Here is a 20,205-nt window from a genome sequence, read left to right as displayed (position 1 = left end):
CTGCTCCCCACAGTAAAAATTTGGTGGTGGTTCATCATGCTGTGGTGCTGTGTGATCAGTGTAGGTACTGGGAATCTTGTTGAGAGCTGAGAGTTGCATGGATTCCAGTCAATATCAGCAGATTCTTGACAACAATGTTGAAGAATCAGTGAGAAAGTTGAATTTTAAAGTGCCGGGGCTGGATACTTCAACAAGACAACGACCCTAAACACTAAACTCTGCTCAAAATTAAAATACTAAAGCATTCATACAGAGGAACAAGTACAACGTTCTGGAATGATCATCTCAGTCCCCAGACCTGAATATTATTGAAAAAAAATCTGTGGTGTGATTTAAAGCGGCTGTTTATGATCAGAAACCATCAAACCTGACTGAACTGGAGATGTGCTGTAAAGAAGAATGATCCAAAATACCTTCAACCAGAAGCCACAAGAGTTTAGAGGCTTTTATTTCTGCAAAAGGAGGATCTACTAAATATTGATGTCATTTTTCTGTTGGGGTGCTCAAATTTATTCACCTGCGTAATTTAGTTTAAAGAATTATTGCACACTTTCTGTAAATCCTATACACTTAATTTCACTTCTTAAATATCACTGTGTTCATCTGTTACATGATATATTTAACTGAAAATGCTGATCCGAACAACCAATGATTTATAAAGAAAAATCATGAAAATTATTAGAATTATTAGTAAGGCCTAAACTTTTTCATACTACTGTATCTCACAGTGCAGAAGTAAAACACATCTTAATATCTTAATGGATGTAATGCATTGACTGTGCGTGTGGACACTGAAGATAATACAGAAAGTGTTCATCGTGGCCCTCATGCATATTTCATGGCAAATCATTTCAAGACCATTATTTATTAATGAAACTCCCCCGACTCATCCTTTCTACATTAAGACACTTGCTTTAGTCTCTCTCTCTGTGGTCCATCTAGAGACCAGCTGACAGCGTCAGATAAGAATCAACACCCGTGTTAAACCAAACCTGTTTAAACAACCAACTGCAGGTTTACATTGTACAGTTCCTCTGAACTCACTGCTGTGGAAGCCTGAAAATGTAATAATTTATATAATTAAACTTATTATTAAGTATTTTTACCAGACATATTTTTGCAGGTGTACATGTTACAGTTAACCCTAAGAGTGTTGTTAATTATAACAGATTTTACAGCTAACTGTGAATGTTGCTATGCAGTCCCTTTTTCCATTAATAGAAATGAATTAATTGAAATGTGTTCCTTCGAAGTAATGAAACAACAGTCCTGCTTAAAAAACATTTAAAAATCTTTCCTAACTTTAAAAAAAGGCTTTTACTGTGGTAATTTCTGCCTCTGGGTGTGGATGATGTGTTTGTTTACTTTACAGATCAGTCATTCAATAATGCCGCCCCCCTGCTGATGTCCAACAATTTGCGTCTCACCGCTATCAGAGGCACACTGCTGCTGCTCAGCCAATCAGCCGGTCAGCTTTTCTTCCTGCCACACCTCTAAACCCATACATCACCCCCTCCCCTCCCATTTTTTTTTCCCTTTTACAAATTTGAACTAAAGGTGGAGTCGGCAAAATCAGAGGGTTTTAGTTCCCCTTGAAATTGTACCTATAAGCTATATTCTATATTCTATATTAGTGTAGTTTACAGTATAGCTGAAGTACAGAATAAAATTAGAATTAAATGTTCTCAATTTTTTTAATAACTTTATACCCAAAGAATAGTTTAAGTGTACTTTTATTAAATAAAAATGGGCCAATTGAGTCCCAAGAAGTATTGACACAGACAGTACTCTCACAAGGATACTACTAGTATATTAGCATAAGTATACTTACTACATGAAGTGCACTTTGGAAAACTTTCAAGATGTTTTGCATTTAAACCTATGCTAGATTGTGTTCAGCTCTGAATGTGAGTCCAGAAAATCACAGAATTCGTACTTAAAATAGCAAAGTGTATTAAAGCGCTTAAAGAGTTCTCACAAAAGCTGGAATCAAAAGCTAGTAAAAGCTGTCTAATCTACAAACTTTTGAAAGCCAAAAAGGACTTAGGCTCTAACATCAGGATGATGAAGCAACTGATCATAACCAAATCCAACAGGGCTTCTATAATACCTCATACAGCAGCTCCATTATACTGTATAAACACTAACATGCCTTATAGCACCTCATATAAGTGACAGTACGTGTGATTAAGGACAGATCTAAGAGATGTTTGTGTGACTGTCAGGAGTTTAGAGGGAACAGAGCCTTTATAAGGGAGAGAGTGAGAAAGAGAGAGAGAGAGAGAGAGAGAGAGAGAGAGAATGGCACAACAGGAGAGAGGGAGAGAGATGTTCAAAGTGAGAAAGAGGCACAGGAAGAGAGAAAACAAGAGATAGAAAGGAAGACAGAGAGATAGAGAGGTAGAGGGAGAGGACAAGAAAGAGAGGGGACAAGAGAGAAAGGGACAGAGAGGGAGAGAGAGAGAGATGTAGAGGTAGAGAGAGGATGAAAGCGAGAAAGAGAGGTAGAAACAAAACAAAAAGGAGATAGAGAGGTAGAAAGAGAAGACAAAAAATAGATAGACAGGGAGAGAGAGAGTTGTTTAAAGTGAGAAAGAGGCACAGGAAAAGAGAAAATGAGAAAGAGAGAAGGAGAGAGAGAGGATGAAAGAGAGATAGAGGTAGAGAGAGAGAGGACAAGAGAGAAAGAGACAGAGGGAGAGAGAGATAGAGAGGTAAAGAGAGGATAGAAGAGAGATAGAGAGGTAGAGACAAAACAAAAGAGATATAGAGGGAGAGAAAGAGAGAGAGAGGACAAGAGAGAGAAGGAGAGAGAGAGAGAGAGAGAGAGAGGGAGAGGGAGGAAGAGAGAGAAAGAGAGGTAGAGAGAGAGAGGACAAGAGAGAAAGAGACAGAGGGAGAGAGAGATAGAGAGGTAAAGAGAGGATAGAAGAGAGATAGAGAGGTAGAGACAAAAAAAAAGAGATATAGAGGGAGAGAAAGAGAGAGAGAGGACAAGAGAGAGAAGGAGAGAGAGAGAGAGGGAGAGGGAGGAAGAGAGAGAAAGAGAGGTAGAGAGAGAGAGAACAAGACCCCAGTGCAATACTAAGTGCATTACTGATTGCAAATGGTGTGTGCGTGTGTGTGTGTGTGTGTGTGTGTGTGTGTGTGTGATTGTGTGTGTGTGTGTGTGTGTGTGTGTGTGTGATTGTGTGTGTGTGATTGTGTGTGTGTGTGTGCTCCATTATTTAAATGAAGTATGTAATTAGCTCAGAACCAACATATGGCAGTGATGCAGATGTGTGAACATAGCCAGATTCGGTTCAAGGAGCAGAGATAAACATACACACACACACACACACTATGCACCATGTTAATATGCTCTGGGTAGTTTTGCCACATCATTAAGATTATGGTAAATACAATGGTAACAATATGTGAGGTGTTATCATGTGAATCTGACAGTTATTTTTTACATTGTATCTAAATTGGATGATGAATGGACCAATAGATATGCTGCAAAATATCATGGGACAGAACATTGTACAAAGAGTTCCATGCAAAGTTCAAAAAGCTTTTATTCTTTTAATCTTTTTATTTGATCTGTTTGAAAATACAATGTTTTGTTGTTTGACAGTTACAATAATCGTGTTTTAACTCATGTTTAACATTTTTTTCATTTAATTCAATATTTTACAATATTTTAACACAGTTGCAGTAGAATACAAATAGATTGAAACACACATTATAGTCCGTTTTGTAGTAATGTAGTATTACAGTGTCCAATAGTGTGCGTGTGCAGGTCTCATCCGTGTAAAAGTGAAACTCCACACATCATTCCTCCTCCTCCTTTTTTCTGTCCATCACTTGGCGTCTCCGGGTTTCTTGGCGATGGCGCTGGTGTTCACAGGGATGTTGATCTCTGAGGACTGGATGGCAGGCTTGGGCAGTGGCGCCTCCACAGTGAGGACTCCCTCAGGGGACAGGGAGGAGGTGACCTTCTCTACGTCAGCACCAGGGGGCAATCTGGAGAACACAATGAACAGGAGGAGGAGGATGAGCTGCTGGAGGTGGTGTTACTTTGGGTCAGTGTGTGATTTAGCTGCTTTTTCCTGGTAACTTTGGGAGGGAAGGATTCTATATGGTGTTATATATGTATAATAATACAACTTTGGGAGGAGGAACATGCATCAATTATTAATTCTCCTATTAATTCTAGAACACTAACGCTGGGTGATTTTTGGAGTTTGCATGTGACTTTGGGGAGCTTCAGGACGTTCATTGGTGTCTTTAATGTTATATTTGATACCCTCCTCCCGTGTGTTTTTTTCAAGAGGCTTGTGTTCAGGCGATTTAACATATTTTATGGGTGTAATTTACCTGATATTAGTGTTTGTGTGTGTAAATCAGGCGCCCACATGTCTCAGGAATGGGTGGACCAAAGACCAAGTTCCCAGCAGCATTATTTTTTTTGTTAGGACATTACCTGTTATGAATTACCTGATTTTCCAAAAAAAAATCTGCTTTTTTATAGGGTACATTTTTATATATTTTTTTTTATTTTATGTGATGTTTTATGTTGTAAAATTAAAGAAGAATTAAAAACTAGTTCCAAAACTGGTCATACAGTGTATATCCAACATTAGTGATGCTGTTACTAATTTTAATGTAGGCCTACGCTGTAAAACACTTTAATTATCATCAATTTTTACTAATTTCTAGTGGCTCATTGCACCTATTTTTCTTTTTGGTTTCAGGTCTAATTTATGTTCTGTGAGATGCATAATTTAAGTTCTGCTGACAACCCTGGAATTTTGGTCCAATTAAAGAAAATAAGTTGAGTCAATAAAATATTATTATTATATTAAGTTGGTCCAACTACATATTTTGCATATGCATTGTGTAAGCTACATTTGTTTAGTTCAGTTAATTATCAAGCAGTATCAAAGTTGACCAAACTGCCAAATCTATGCTGCATCAAGTAAATAAAGTTTACTGTTTATTAAAATATTTTAAGTTAAATGGGGTGAGAAAATACGATCTGTTTGGTTATAAAAACTCTGCTCTGCTCTGTTTGTCGCTGCACTGTTTGGTTTGTAAGTGCTGCATCATTGCTAAGTTACCTGTATGTGGGGTAATACATAATACACAGAGAGCTTCAGTTACAGTGCATTACCAGCTGATAATGTCACTCATTACATTGCGGGGTCGGATCTAACTGTGGCAAAATGAGTGGTTTATTATAAATCATTTATTTCTTTGTTTTAAAGTCATTTTTGGTGCTTGGGTTAAATAATGTTGATTGATTTTGATTGATTTTAAATATATTTTGGTGTAACAAATTAGAGTGTTTTTCTTATTAAGTTGGTCAAAAGTATTTTTTTTTCTGTGTAAACTCCCTTTAGCATAGCTGTGCTAGTGTTTTTTTGTACTTATGGCCAAAAATACTGTGAAATCTACCTATTCATTGTTTCTTTTAAGTTCAAGAGTTCGTACTTTATAGAGTTTGAAGAGTTTCTACTAGATTTAGGAGCATTTCTCAACAAAGGGTTAGTATGGCTATCTCTATCCTATCATCCCAATCATTCTACTATCATTCTCATCCCAGAGAACACAGCTCCACTGCTCCACAGCTCTATTCTGTACAAAGTTAATATACTTCTCCTCAAGCCTATACTTGGCTAGTTTTTATGCTCCGGAGAATCCTATTCTATTGGCAATACAATTTTTTTCTACAGGAAACAAAATAAGCTGGATGCATTTATTAGAAGGGGTTTGCATAAACATTTGGACACTCTACTAGTATTTGCATGATTCATATTGTGTATATATAGAGAGGAAGCCAAATGAAACCCAAAGCAACTGTCAGTAAATGAAAGTGATGAGCTGAGTGTGAAACGCTTGGTGAGCTGAATCAGGTGAAGTGAGGAGGCAGCGTTGGAGGCTGGGCGTGAGGAGCGCTGCAGGAGGCAATATCGAGCCTGAGGAGATGGTATTGATCTCATCTGTCTAATAGGCCATAGTGCTGATCTCTAATGGCCTGATCTCTGCAGTAATGCTGCTGGAGCCTCATTTCACTGGCTGGATTGTTGAAGCAGCTTCAGGCTTGAGTAATTTGATTAGAAAATAATAATGGTAGCGACGGCCTTGTATAATAGCACTGTAGCCTCAGATTAAATGAAATCGAGTCCAGGCTACAGGGCTCTGGAATAAACACAAGATCGCGAGGGCCAGGCAGGGCTTCCTCTTGGTGGCGACAAAGCTGCATACATGCAGTGCAGCACAGGGATGGGTGTGTTTGAGTAAAAGAGGAATTATAAAGTGAAAGAGAGAGAGAGAGAGAGAATGAGAGAGAGGGAGATTCACAGGCCTGGGCCTCAGATAAGAGAGAGAGTAGAGAGCAGAGCTGTGTGTTGGTGGAGAGGAGATGGAGACAAGACAGACAGGGCTTCTGGAATGTTCTGCCACAGTGAGTAGAGGCTTAGCTGCCAGCCAGGCTGTGGGACTTAGTCCCAGGCCAAGAAATCAAAAGACACAGCAAATATTTGATTGGACTGAAGTCATGGTGGCTAAGAAACTGCAGCGGGTAAAGCACTACACCAAATTATCTACAAATTATCCTTCTAATGTTTAGAATTTTGTGATATCTCCTGACCATAGATGGCTTCAGCTTCATTGGAAGGTTAGAAGGCTTGGAAGGCTGGCCCAGTTTATAATTGTATTGGTTCCATTATACAACAATACTAACTTACTTATTTTTAACCAGCTTGATTTAGGGCATGTCAGTAAGCTTTTGCTATTGTAACAGCGGGAAAAATACACCTTGTATGGCTCGATTGGCTGTATGTCTGTCGCTTGCCATTCCCTTTAAGAACCAGGTGCATTTTGAAATTTGGTGGATTGCCATTTCAGGGGTGCAGCTACCTGGACGTATCCAACGCTTCTCAGCATGGTAAACTGGCCTGCTTGTTTTCGTTTGTTCGTTCTGTTTATTGTTGATGTTGTTGAAAGTCTGCATAGCTTCCAACAGGCACAGATTATGGGGTGTATACGGGTTTGGGATGTGCCTGAACGCCTGACTGTTGACACCTGTCTACATTGTTTTTAGTCAGTGGTGCACTTGTGTTTTTCATTGCCAAGATAGTAATACACCAGAAATTTACCTAAATACACTTATTTTTGAGACCACCAAGCCAATCAGCCTAGATAAATACACAAACGCCATTGCTATTTAAATGACGCAGGCAGATGGTGTAAATACAGGCTGTTGGTGAGGTGTAAGATAGCAATGAGCATCATGATGTGCCTGGTGCAGGGTGTCTATAAATGCCAATCATCCAGTCATAGATTGTTTTGGCACCTTTTATGTGCAAGAATAGGCAAAAACACATTTTGGGACTGATATTGGGAAATACATCCACTTTGTCCAAAATGTAATCGTTATCTACAAAGCAAATGTTCACACATATTAATTAAGTATATTTAACAATAAAAATACTGTGAAATTTGTAGGCTGTAAATTTACGACACTTTTTGTATAGACGCTCAGTTCACTGTTACTGGTAATATTTGTGTAGCTGATGTACTTACGTGTACTTTCTGGTGAAGGATCTGGAAATGTAGCCGTGCTCGTCCCTCCTCTCCTCGTGTTTGCCTGTAAAAATCACAAACAGGTTAGTTTTGGCCTTTTCACACATTCATCTCACTTTTGGATGAGAGAATGATGAGGTAAGCAGTAACTCTGTGATAGATTGCACTGGTCACTGTAATATTAGAGAGAAGCTCTGAAATAATCCTTTAAGGAACATAAGACAGGCAAGAACAAAAACAGCCTAGAAATGTGAACACCAGATTTTATTCAGCTCTGGAACAAATTAAGAGACCACTTCAGTTTCTGAATCAGTTTCTCTGATTTTGCTATTTATATGTATATGTTTCAGTAAAATAAACATTGTTGTTTTATTCTATAAACTACAGACAATGTTTCTCCCAAAGTCCAAATAAAAATATTGTCATTTAGAGCATTTATTCACAAAAAAACAACAACTGTTTTTTAATCATAGTTTTTATGCATCTTGGCATGTTCTCCTCCACCAGTCTTACACACTGCTTTTGGATAACTTTATGCCTCTCCTGGTGCAAAAATTCAAGCAGTTCAGCTTAGTTTGATGGCTTGTGATCATTCATTTTGGTAAATTCAAAGAAACTCATTATTTTTAGAGGTGTATGTTTTATTCATTTTTTGAACACTCCTTCTAACAAATGCATTCAGCTACTTTAGGCTGCACTTATTCATTACTGTGACAGATATGCAACTGCACACAAACAGCTTGTCTAGAGCCTGTGGAGAAGTACTGCCAATAGTATAGGACACTTAAATAGACACTAAGCATAAACTTTATGGCACCATGTCTAAATCCAGTTGTGTGCTAGAGGGGTATAAAGCCCCTGAGAGTTGGGAATGAGGTAGGGTGGTGACACACTTTGCAACATTCTTATTGCTAAATGCTATCAAATCCTCACAGCAATGCTCCAACACATGGTAAAACACCTTTCCTGGCTGTACAGTAGAGAGGTTTCTCCAACAAAAGCAGTTTATACTCTTTTAAAACCCTTTAATTCTAAAAATACTCCTGAGAGCTGGTGTCCCAACTCTTTTTTAGTGTATAGCGAGGGAAAATTAGGACTCTTTCCCAATGCCTGCTCTATCCAGTGTTGGGAAGTAATGGATTACATGTAACGGCGTTACGTAATCAGATTACAATTTATGAGTAACTGTAATCCGTTACAGTTACTGCTTCAGTAAGTGGTAATCAGATTACAGTTACTCTGCTAAAATAAATGGATTACATTGCGGTACTTTCCTATTTTTGGTCTTCCAATCCAATACTGACAAAACGCAATCACTCCTCCCTATTTGTGTGTGCAGCGGTGTCTGTGTGCGTGCAGGCAGCGAGACGGGAGGAGGGGCAGACAGCGGCTCCGCACACACAACGAGACGAAATTAACTGACATTTTCGTAGACGAATAAAAACGAGACGAAAATGTTTGGCAGGGACGAAATCCAATCAGAACTGAGTTAGTTCTGAAAGGAAGGGACCAGTTAGGAAGAGATCCAATCACTGCTACTTTAGCGAAGGTGGAGTAGCGACAGGTGCAGTAGGGCCGCGCGCTCAGTTACAAACCCGGGAATTAACCTGTCGTTACGGAGCTCGACTGGAAGTTAACTCGGCAGAGTTCAGCAGGGAGAGAGAGAGAGGGAGAGGGGAGAGGCGATATATTTCTCCTTTGACGTCGCGAAAAACAAGATAACGTGTAAACCGCGTGGAGCGACTCCATCTCCAGTAAAAACACCACTAATCTTTCAGCTTCTGCAGACCAGAGTCACACAGATCTCCATGCAGAGATCCGCGTTTTAATACTGATGTTATTTCATGAGCTGATGTGTTTAACTCGGCAGTGCACTAAAACACAGAACTGATACAGAACTCACTCATTAAGATCAGATCATCTGTTTAGTCTCACAGTGGGAAAGATATAGCTAGTGTTAAAGCAGGAACAGCTCAGAAAGGAACTCAATAATATATCCAAAATAAAACAATAAAATAAGTGAATCTATGAACCCAAAAGTCTGTGTAAAGTTTCTTACAGCACTTTCTCATAAGTTTCTCACTTTAACTCATGAAGTCTCTCAGTACATCCTGAGAGCATCTCTACAGCACAGTGTGTGAAGGTGTGTTTTTGATCTCATTTATAGACTGTAGCTCCAGTAGATGTGCTGGGTTAGTGCTGGAGATAAAACTAGATCATTTAAAAGCTGTTTTTGCATCTACAGCTCTGTTTAAACTATAATTTAACTATTCAGATGTTTTATGACCTGATTTCTAAAACAAATTTTTAAATGTAAAATATGTATAGTCACACACCTACAATAATATAATAATATACATTAAATCATATATAAATATATTTCACATTAAACATTAACAATATTACTCAAGTGGTTATTAAACGTTTCATTTCGTATAAGTGTATAGTTAATAATTCAAGGGAACTGATGAAAAAGCATTTACATTTACACCCTTTACATTTTTGTCGAATAAATTTACTGTAATTTTAGTAGACTATATTCTTATGACATTAAGTTGACTAAAACTAAGTCGACTAAATTACTAAATTGTGACTAAAACTAAATGCTATTTTCGTCACAAGACTATGACTAAGACTAAATCAAAATTTGTAGTCAAAATTAACACTGGTGGCAAACCTGCAAGTAGATAGCTTACAGTTGTTGTTACATTGTTTGGTTTTAAATTGTTTTATTATCAATTTATAGAAGTATTTTATAAAATTGTTTGATGAAATGGTTTCATAAGTATTTTTATAGAGTGATTGAAAAGGCTGTTTTATTTGTTTATCTATTTGTTAACTGGAAAGAAAAATAAAATAATAATATGCAATATGTGGTTGCTACATTCATTCAGGCTTAAAAAAACGAAAAAGTAATCCAAAGTAATCAGATTACGTTACTCACTTGAAGTAATGTAACTGATTACGTTACAAATTACATTTTGAGTGATGTAATCAGTAATCTGTAAGCAGTGTTGGGAAGGTTACTTTTAAAATGTAATCCCTTACAGATTACTGATTACATCACTCAAAATGTAATTTGTAACGTAATCAGTTACATTACTTCAAGTGAGTAACGTAATCTGATTACTTTGGATTACTTACAATATTGTCGTTTTTTTAAGCCTGAATGAATGTAGCAACCACATATTGCATATTATTCTTTTATTTTTCCTTCCAGTTAACAAATAGATAAACAAATAAAACAGCCTTTTCAATCACCCTATAAAAATACTTATGAAACCATTTAATCAAACAATTTTATAAAACACTTCTATAAATTGATGATAAAATCATTAAAAACCAAACAATGTAACAACAACTGTAAGCTATCTATTTGCAGGTTTGCCACTTTCTGCAGGTGGATTTTTTGCCAGGATTATCTAGGGGTGTAAATCACAAGATTCATTACGACACGATACAATACGATTATTTTAGTCAGCGATACGATAATGTACGATACCTCAAATTATGTCTTTATACGATACAGTTCGGTCCAATAGGATTTAATGCGATTACAATCTGTTCCTTTTCTAAGAACTCACAAATGCAAACAAAATATAATTTGAATGTTTTATTATTAAATGTCAAATGCAGTGTAATCATAAACAGTAAACAATAATTCACTTCAACACTTTAATTTCCATTATTTAAGTTCCATTTGAGAACATCAAACGCAGAAGAAAATGTTAAAAAAAAAGCGCCTGTTATATTTAGAGTTTACAATGTGTGTATGGATGTTGGTGATGAATAGTCAATCATTCTCTACATTTCCTGATTCAGTAGGGTCTTGACAAACAAATTACAAAATTTGTAATTTATATCACAATGCATTGAAGAGTTACACTGCATTATATTAGGTGTCCACCAGGCGTCTCCAAAGTGTTCAAAACCTCTCCAGTAAATCTGTCTCTATACAGCCAGAGTTTGTAATTTTTTTGTTTGTTTGTGATAAAATAAATGAATGTAAGTCTATTTCAGAGTAATATTAATACTTTTTGATGAAATGACAAACAAAATCACACGTATGCGCGCTGTGGGCGCACTTATGTTTAGCAGAGGGAATTTGGTGACAGCGGTTAGGCATGCCCCTCCCCCAGCCATTAGGAGACCAATCAGGGCAAATTACGTACCAATGTTTTCGTCTAAGGGTGGACTATTGGTTGAAATAGGTGTCAATCACTTTTGTGACGCTGGAGAAAGGCTACGACCTGATTTGATTGGATTGGATTGATCCAGCGCTCACGTTATTGGTTCAAAAGACGATCACTCAAGAAAAATAGTGGTTTGTGGACCGCTGAAAATAAACGCATGTTTGTGAGGAGAAGTAAGCAGGCGAATAAAGGACTTTATGGATATTTTATCTGCGGTTCAGTGCTGTATTGTGGATGCTGTGATAGTAAGTGAATTTTCTATAATGTAGTATGATGTTATTTTACATACTAATAATATTTTATAAGGCTATTTTGTTGGGGAGGCGTGTTCCCCATGTAAACAATGTGAAAAAACAGGCTGTTTTCAGTTGGCGATTTCTGGCGACTGGTTTCATGTAGATGGTTGTAAATTTGCATGCAGGTAGTTAAATTAGTACTAAAGAATATGAGTCGGTTATTTGGTCGGTGTGTTTAGAATATTTGACGCTTATAAGCATTCAACTTTACATAGTCAGAACGGGCCCGCCGACGGGCTAGGGGGCGCTTCTGCAGTGAAAACATTCTGAGCAGGAGGTTGTGAATCACAGAATATTCTGATGTTGTGATTTATGTGAATGTGATTGCGTTTTGTCAGTGTTGGATTGGAAGACCAAAAATAGAAAAGTACCGCAATGTAATCCATTTATTTTAGCAGAGTAACTGTAATCTGATTACCACTTACTGAAGCAGTAACTGTAACGGATTACAGTTACTTATAATTTGTAATCTGATTACGTAACGCCGTTACATGTAATCCGTTACTTCCCAACACTGTCTGTAAGGGATTACATTTTAAAAGTAACCTTCCCAACACTGGCTCTATCTTTCACCTTAAAACCCAGTTGGCACCCCAGTGCTATGGCAGCATGGCCGTCTGTTTTGACTACGACTCTGATAACCACCCAAAAGGCTTAAGAGAGCAGCAGAGGTGTCTCATCAAACCTTCAGTCCAAGGGTCATCACAGGGACACGCATGGCATGTGGAGTCATGATCATGACTATTTTTATATTTAATTATATCACACAGGGAGACTGTAATGGTCCTGGCACATTTAGGGTGCTTTCACATTTACCTTGTTTGGTCTGGACCAAAAACAGGATACAGTACAGGCCAAAAGTTTGGACACACCTTCACATTCAATGTGTTTTCTTTATTTTTTATGACTATTTACTTTGTAGATTCTCACTGAAGGCATTAAAACTATGAATGAACACATGTGGAGTTTTATGTTTACTTAACAAAAAATGAGCTGTACTCCACAGTCACCGGACCTGAACCAAATCCATATGGTTTGAGGTGAGCTGGAGCACAGAGTGAAGAAGGCAAAGGAGCAACAAGTGCTAATAAACACCTCTGGGAACTCCTTTCTTCAAGACTGTTGGATAACCATTTCAGGTGACCACCTCTTGAAGCTCATTGAGAGAATGATGCCAAGAGTGTGCAAAGCAGTAATCAGAGCAAAGGGGGGCTATTTTGAAGAAAGTAGAATATAAAACTTTTTTTTCACCTTTTTTTGTTAAGCACATAAAACTCCACGTGTTCATTCATAGTGTGAAACGGGACACAAACCACAGCCCAGACCAAAGGGTCTCGATCCAGATAAGTGGAACCATGGTTTGGTCCAAGAATTTAGACTTTCAGATCAATTACCTGAAGCTGAGACAGGTTATTGTCCCCCAGTAAACAATAGAAGAAGACAAAAAGAATCTGTGTTGTGCTGGAATTCGGCAGCAGTATGAGTACAACAGATTCTGCTGGTTGTTCCTGTATAAAGGAGGATTCAATTTTGGCAAATAGGCAGAATTTGGCAAAACACCTACATGACAATACTGTCGCCATGTCTAGGGGAAGCTCAGGAGCAAAAAAAAACACCAATTCAGCCAAAACAAAGCTCAATTTTGAAAAAAAAAATTGGTCCAAATCTTGTTTAGTTTGGTCCAAACCAAAATACCAAGTGTTAAAGGGATTTGGGCTTTCCAGTGGAGGTGGCTATGGTCCAAATCTATTGAACTATGGTACTATTTGTTTTAAGTGTGAAAACTCTGGTTTGGATTTTTAGACCAATAACAAGGCAGTTTAGCCAGGCTATCTTTCCCAATTAAACAACAGAAGAAGAAAAAGGACTGTTGTTGTGCCAAAATCTATCACCCTTTCTCCTTAATAATACAAATCATGCAGCTGAAATGAGAACAAAAGATTACGCTGGTGATTCCTGTATCTACTGTAACTGTAGATTAGGGTTTAGATTCTCTGCCCAAGCCCGACCTGATGCCCGACCTGAACTCTGGCCAAGATTTCCCATCACTTTCCTTGGGTTGAGTCAGGTTGGGATCAAGAAAATGGTGTGTGATGTAGGTGTCTGTTTTTTAATGCTAATGCTAATGGGTTTAAATCGGGCTCGGACTCATAATGACATTTTAAGGGGCGGGTTATTCGGGCTTGGACTGGGTCAGGCTGAATTTTTTGGGCCCGATCTAAGCTCTACTGTAGATCAGCCCTTATTTCTAAACAGAAACAAAAGGAATATGAGGGGGATCTATTTCGTGAAGGGGAGTAGAATTCTGTCAGGGAGGCAGAATTTGGCACAACACCTTCGAATACAGGGAGACCCAACCCACGTAGGTGATGATGACATAGAGGGTGTAGAAAAGTTATTTAGCGCTCCCAATTTACTGCAGAGTGAAACCAAATCAAACTGGACTACACCTACTGTAGTCTACATAACGTATCAAACACTATAATCTTAATTCAGACTCGGGTCCAGACTATTCAATGTTATTCTTTCTGGTGCTTAAATCATGTACAGTGTCGTTGTGCATCTACAGAGTGAACTCCCAGCTGTGCTGTAAAAGAAAAGCAGCGTGGTTGAGATAATGGTGTTACGTAATTCCAGACCTTTGAGGGAGGGGAGCGTGGGCTTTATCCACCCTGTAATTTCCTTCCTCACAGTCATTCCATGCTCTTATATCAGACTCAGATGGAAGTCTTGGTGTGTCTGAGGTTACAGCGCTGTGTTTTAGGGGTAAACAATGCAAATTTGAGCTTTACGTAAGAGGTAGTAATGAGAAAAGACAATATACCAAAGAAAATATTGCTTTAAATAGACCTTAGTTAAATACAGAGACATGCCAAAAGTCATGTAAACTGTAAACTGATTGACAGTACTAGTCCAAAGTTTAGAAATCCCTTAAATTCTGTGTTTTTTATTTTTTTAAAACTCACTCATGGGCACCCTCTAGAGTTTAACAGTCATTTCATGATATAACAGAGCGACTGAAATTGGTCAGACTTTGCATAAATGGTAATGCAGGAGGTGTGTTTTTCTCTTTCTGCCTAATTCCATTGGCTGTATGTAGCCGCTGCTCCTGACTCCCAGTCGCCGACTGATTCAGATAACTAGCATGCCAAATATTTGCCAGGAGTCTGCAACTAGTCAGCAATCAGTCGACGACGGCTCAGCAAGCATCTTTCAGTAGTTCCCACCTTGGGGGGGAGGCAGCTTGGGAACACCTGTATAAGTTGTGAGGTGTTACTTAAGCAATAGAACACGAGAGGGAGTGTGTTATCGCGAAATAACATCACGGCTGTGATTTGGTCATCATCATAGCCGTGATGTTGTTCGTGATAACACACGACCTCGAGTCTTCTATTGCTTTTATACAACAGTTTCTTTTTTTACTAAATAAATAAAGAAAATAAATCAAAGCACTTTAAGAAATTCAGTTTGAATATGCTTTAATATGGACTGAGCCTTCCGCCAAAAACTTAACTATGTACAGTGTATGGTTCAGGCAGACTAACACCACGAAGGTTAGCTTGAAAGCAAAATTGGGAATAAGTGAAGATGGTAAACGTTAGGATCGTGAAATAACGCTAATACTCTCCTCTCCTGCTGCGTGGAGTCGTCTTCAGGTGAAAGCCGCGAATTTTAGCATTTCTGCTTGTTTTCCTGGGTGGTGTTGGTTTTAGCTAGCCGACTGGACTGTGGTTAGGTTAGCGTAGCTTGCTTTAGCTCAGCATTAACTTAGCTTAGCCTAGCCTGGCTGGTTAGCGTTCTGGCTGTAAGACGGTATTAACCGAGCGATTTTCGTTCCCTTTTTTCCACGAAAGACGAGCCGGAGCTGCGGGCGAGCGTGCCGCGGCTGAGCGCTAGTCTGTGCTAAGCTAACGCTGCTGCGGGTGTCCTGTGTGTATACGCCGTTACTCGGCAACGCGTCGGCGGAGTGATACAAGTTTAGTGTGAGAAGGCTGTGATGTTATCACGAAATATCATCACGGCTAGAACACTTCTCAACCAATCAGATTGTGAGGTCGGAACTAACTGTTGTATAAATTGTTGTAAGTGAGGCTGAACACGTATCATAACCAACTGCATCTGGCAAAAATTGTCCATGTGAACAGACAAACAACTCCCACATTCAGTGAAGGAGACCTCACACGCATATCCTACAGATGAGCGCAGTGAAGCGTCTTTAATGGACATGGCATGACAAAAGTCACGGGACACACTCTCTCTGAGCAGTGATGTGAGTTTTCTTACAGGCTGAGTTGTATCTCAGGAATTTGGGGAGCTGTAGAACTCACTGTTCCAAACAGCTCCCACAAAAGGCCTCATCTGAGCAACGCCTGTTGTGTTAACAGCTGCTCTGACTCATCTGTCTGATACATATCTAGGTGTTGAGCCCCTGAGAGGTTGATCAGTTACCTCACACTGCTCACATTCTCTCCTATAACTCCCAATACTCACTTTTGTAACTAGATAATAAGTCCTGAAGATGAATTTATGATACTAAATATTGAATTAATCACAACAGAAATCTGCAGCTTTACTGTCTTTAAAGATTATGCTTTTAATAAAGTATATTTCTTTGTAAAAAAAAAATCAATCTATGTCAGAGTGGCAAAATGAAATAATATGCACTACTAGTGAACCAGTGTTCTACTTTTTAAAACACCCCCATTTTTTCCCTTTATTTTTTGCCATTTAACCATTTCAGACATAAATTATCTACAGTGATGTAAAAAAAATGTAAAAATGCTGTTTTCTGTTTGTAATAAAATAATAAAAATATAAAAAACCTATAATATTCTATAAACCCAACCCACTCATTAGTACTCTCCCTATCACTAGTGATGCCATAACACCAGGAGGGTGAAGACCAGCACATGCCTCCTCTTATACATCTGAAGTCAGACTCCGCCTCTTTTCATACTGCTGTTAATGCAGCATTGCTGAGTAGCTTCACGGTGCACTCGGAGGAAAGCGCATCAGCTCTCAGACGCCTTGTGCTGATCAACATCACACTAGGAGTGATGAGGGGTAACCGATGGCAAGCAGAGGGGGTGATTTTTTAGCAAACGATTGTTGAAAACACAGGAAGTCACCAGGTATTAAAAGAATTATCATTCAACTATATATATGGAGCTGATTCAAATGTTTCTGTGCATGAGTAGAATATTTTACATCAGTACAGTTCCTGCTTTAAGAAGCCAATTAAAGACAACAAATATGTAAAAGTGATGTATTGTATTCACTTGCCAACAGCTGGCACGTTTTAATTTGCCAATGTGGGTAAACTACAGTGAATGGCATGCAGCTGAATGGAAAAAGCTTCTACCAGCCAAGTGGCAGTTGTCATGATGTTTGGGTGACAGTTCGATGAAGTGCTGCCTGACATAAAGCAGCTAAACAAAAGGCTAAAAGCCTTGAGTAGTGAAGGGTGTATATATTTCTACCATAAAATAAAATACACACTTTAAAAAGAGCGTTCTTTAGTCAAGTTAACGGTTCTATATAGAAACATACAACATCCTGATGATCATTTAAATGCTTTTTATGATAGAAAACCTCTTGTTTGTCGTTCTAAACACAGTAGCATCAAAGATTTGCTCTCCTGTTACCAGTTAATTAGCTCATTTTATTCCAATACTACAGTATATAGAATCTGTACTGGCTGAAAATGCTTTTATCATTAATAAATACCCCATTATACACTGATATAGATACACTATATATGGAAAAATGTTGGGAAACCTACTTTTTCATTGTTTCCTCCAAAAACGAGGTAATTAAAAGAGTTTATTATGATTTTGTTGGAGTAACTTTCTCTACTGTCCACAGAAAATGGCTTTCCACTACATTTTAGAGCATTGCCGTGAGGATTTGATTGAGTTCAGTGATAAGAACACTAGTAAGCATGAGAGACCTCATCCACATTCCAGAGAACACAGTTCCACTGCTCCACAGCTCAATGCTGTATAATGGGATTTATACCCTTCTAGCACATGCATGACATTTATGGTTATCATAATTTATGGTAGCCCAAAACGTAAGGAAATGTGTGTTTGGTAGATGGTATTGGTTTGCTGTATCAGTGCTTCGTTGGCATTAAATCTCATACTGTTGGAAATCCTGTTAATTTATCTTTTAAATGGAGACTTATTTGGTAAAGAACATGCATTTGTGGGATGAGCAGCAGAGATGAGTATGTGCTGAGGTTGCGCCAATGAAAAAAATGGCCAAATCTTCTCTGCCAATGCCAAACATCTTATTCTGCCATTGACTCGTTTGGTGTTTGACGATCTTCTTGGGACTTGGGTCTTTTACTTCCCCCAATATATGGAACTTGGCCTTCAATTTGGAGAGGATGATACCTGGGCTTACTCCACATGATGCAGCAGCTTAGTCTTACAGAACACCAACTAGAAGTTGTCCAGATCAGTTAAATGTGGCAGGATGACAATTATATTAGTAGACACCTACTGACCACTGGAGCAGAAGTGGCAATCAAAAGCTCAAGGGTCTACAAGTGTCAATAGCAACAACAAAATAAGCTGTTTGTCATTGGCAGAGAAGATTTGGTTAATTTTTCATGTGTGCAACCTAAGCAGCACATACTCTGCATTTTCCTTACAAATGTGGCTCCATTTATAGAGCCACTAAAGCCTAAACCATATTTTTTATTTGTTTATTAATAGCTGAAATGTGTTTCTTTGACATAGTTAAAAAACATATTTAGAAACCTTTCCTAAACTTTAAAAACGCTTTAATTGTGGTAATTTCCACCTCTGCAGCACCCTCTCAGGTTCAACTGTGCTATGTATAGGCGTGGGTGATGTTTTCATGTACTTTGTTTGGATATGAGGACACTCACAATATGCAAATCAGTCAATCAATAATACTGCCGCCCCTCTGCTGATGACGTCCAACCATCTGCGTCTCACCACAGTGATCAGAGGCTCACTGTTCAGCATATAATCAGCTCTCCTTCTTGCCCTGCCTCTAAACCCATACATCACCCAGAGCCCCTCCCAACTTACTACTCCCATTTTCTAGCATTTTCCAAATAGTGCCTCTTTCCAACGATATGAGATTTATTGCCATGAGGCATTGAAACAACATAGAAATACCTACCAAAATCTACCAAACACAATTTTCCTTACTTTTTGTGCTCTGCTAATTTGAAACATTTCTCTTTGACATTACTTCAACTTTTGGACTTTTAGAAAAGAAGAAAATTTCTCCTACCTATGATCTCCACCACACCGTCCTTGGTCTTGACGGTGAGCTCCTCTGGGGAGAAGTGGTTGACGTCCAGGCTGACCTTCCAGCTCTCTGGGGTCTGCTTGATCTCAGACATGCCCGTGCTAAGCTGGCGAGACAGGGCGCGGGCGTAGGTCGCGGGGTGAGGCATCATGGGTGTTGCAACTGGAACTACAGGTGAGGTTGGCACCTGACTGGTCATCCCACTGGCCATGGTGGGACTCATCAGAGAGGCCATATCAGCTCCCATGGATGGGCGGAGGTACCCGGGCCAGTGGCTGCTGGGAAAGAGTGGCAGCTCCTCTGGGAAAGCTGGCATGCCGAAGGCCTGGTCAAACAGCCGGCTGCCCTGGTGCCAGTCCCGGAAGGGGTCCCAGGAGGGGCTGCGCAGGAAGGTGAAGGGGATGCGTCTCTCGGCCATAGCTGGATGAGTCTCTGCGTCTGTCTGTCTGTTGCTGGAGCTCTTGAGTAAAGTGCTCTGGAACTTCTTCTTCTGGAAAGTACCACTTGTTTGGACGTGGTGGGCTTTTATAAGCATGGAACTGACCACTCCTCCCTCTGAGGGTACACAACCCCACCCCACCCGCCTCTCTCTAGCACACTCCCAAACTTTCCCATCATTCACCCCCCCTCCCACCTCCCATCTCACTCCCACCTCCCTCCCCAACCCAGATATTTATAGAAGTGACTAGAAGCTCTATTCAGGGCCGACGCTGCAGGAGAATGGAATCCAGCGCCAAGCAGCTGAATAAAGACCTGTTGCTCCTCTTCCTACTGGTAGATCATTGTGATCATACTCACACACTCACCTCACACTTAAAAAATATATATAGTTATATGTATGTAATAATATGTGCTAA

The 20,205-nt window shown here is 39.1% G+C and overlaps 1 protein-coding gene and 1 long non-coding RNA gene across 2 annotated transcripts; one reads left to right on the top strand and one right to left on the bottom strand.

The window, feature by feature from the left end:
• The first annotated feature begins 2,647 nt into the window (after nucleotides 1-2,647).
• On the top strand, nucleotides 2,648-3,218 carry LOC125782443 (uncharacterized). Its single transcript, XR_007425130.1, has 2 exons — nucleotides 2,648-2,860; nucleotides 3,051-3,218. It is a non-coding gene; the product is annotated as an uncharacterized LOC125782443 (long non-coding RNA).
• A 325-nt stretch (nucleotides 3,219-3,543) lies between these two features.
• Nucleotides 3,544-19,851, bottom strand: hspb1 (heat shock protein, alpha-crystallin-related, 1). Its single transcript, XM_007255827.4, has 3 exons — nucleotides 19,331-19,851; nucleotides 7,570-7,633; nucleotides 3,544-4,005 (listed from the first exon to the last, which is right to left on the bottom strand). The coding sequence occupies exons 1-3, from the start codon at nucleotides 19,764-19,766 to the stop codon at nucleotides 3,843-3,845; spliced, it is 663 nt and encodes a 220-aa protein (XP_007255889.3). The 5' UTR covers nucleotides 19,767-19,851; the 3' UTR covers nucleotides 3,544-3,842.
• Nucleotides 19,852-20,205: the final 354 nt, after the last annotated feature.

This window comes from Astyanax mexicanus, chromosome 1, assembly GCF_023375975.1.
Source record: "Astyanax mexicanus isolate ESR-SI-001 chromosome 1, AstMex3_surface, whole genome shotgun sequence".
NCBI lineage: Eukaryota > Metazoa > Chordata > Actinopteri > Characiformes > Acestrorhamphidae > Astyanax > Astyanax mexicanus.
The sequence above is the reverse complement of the archived record's forward strand: the minus strand, read 5'-3'. Positions and strand labels throughout refer to the sequence as shown.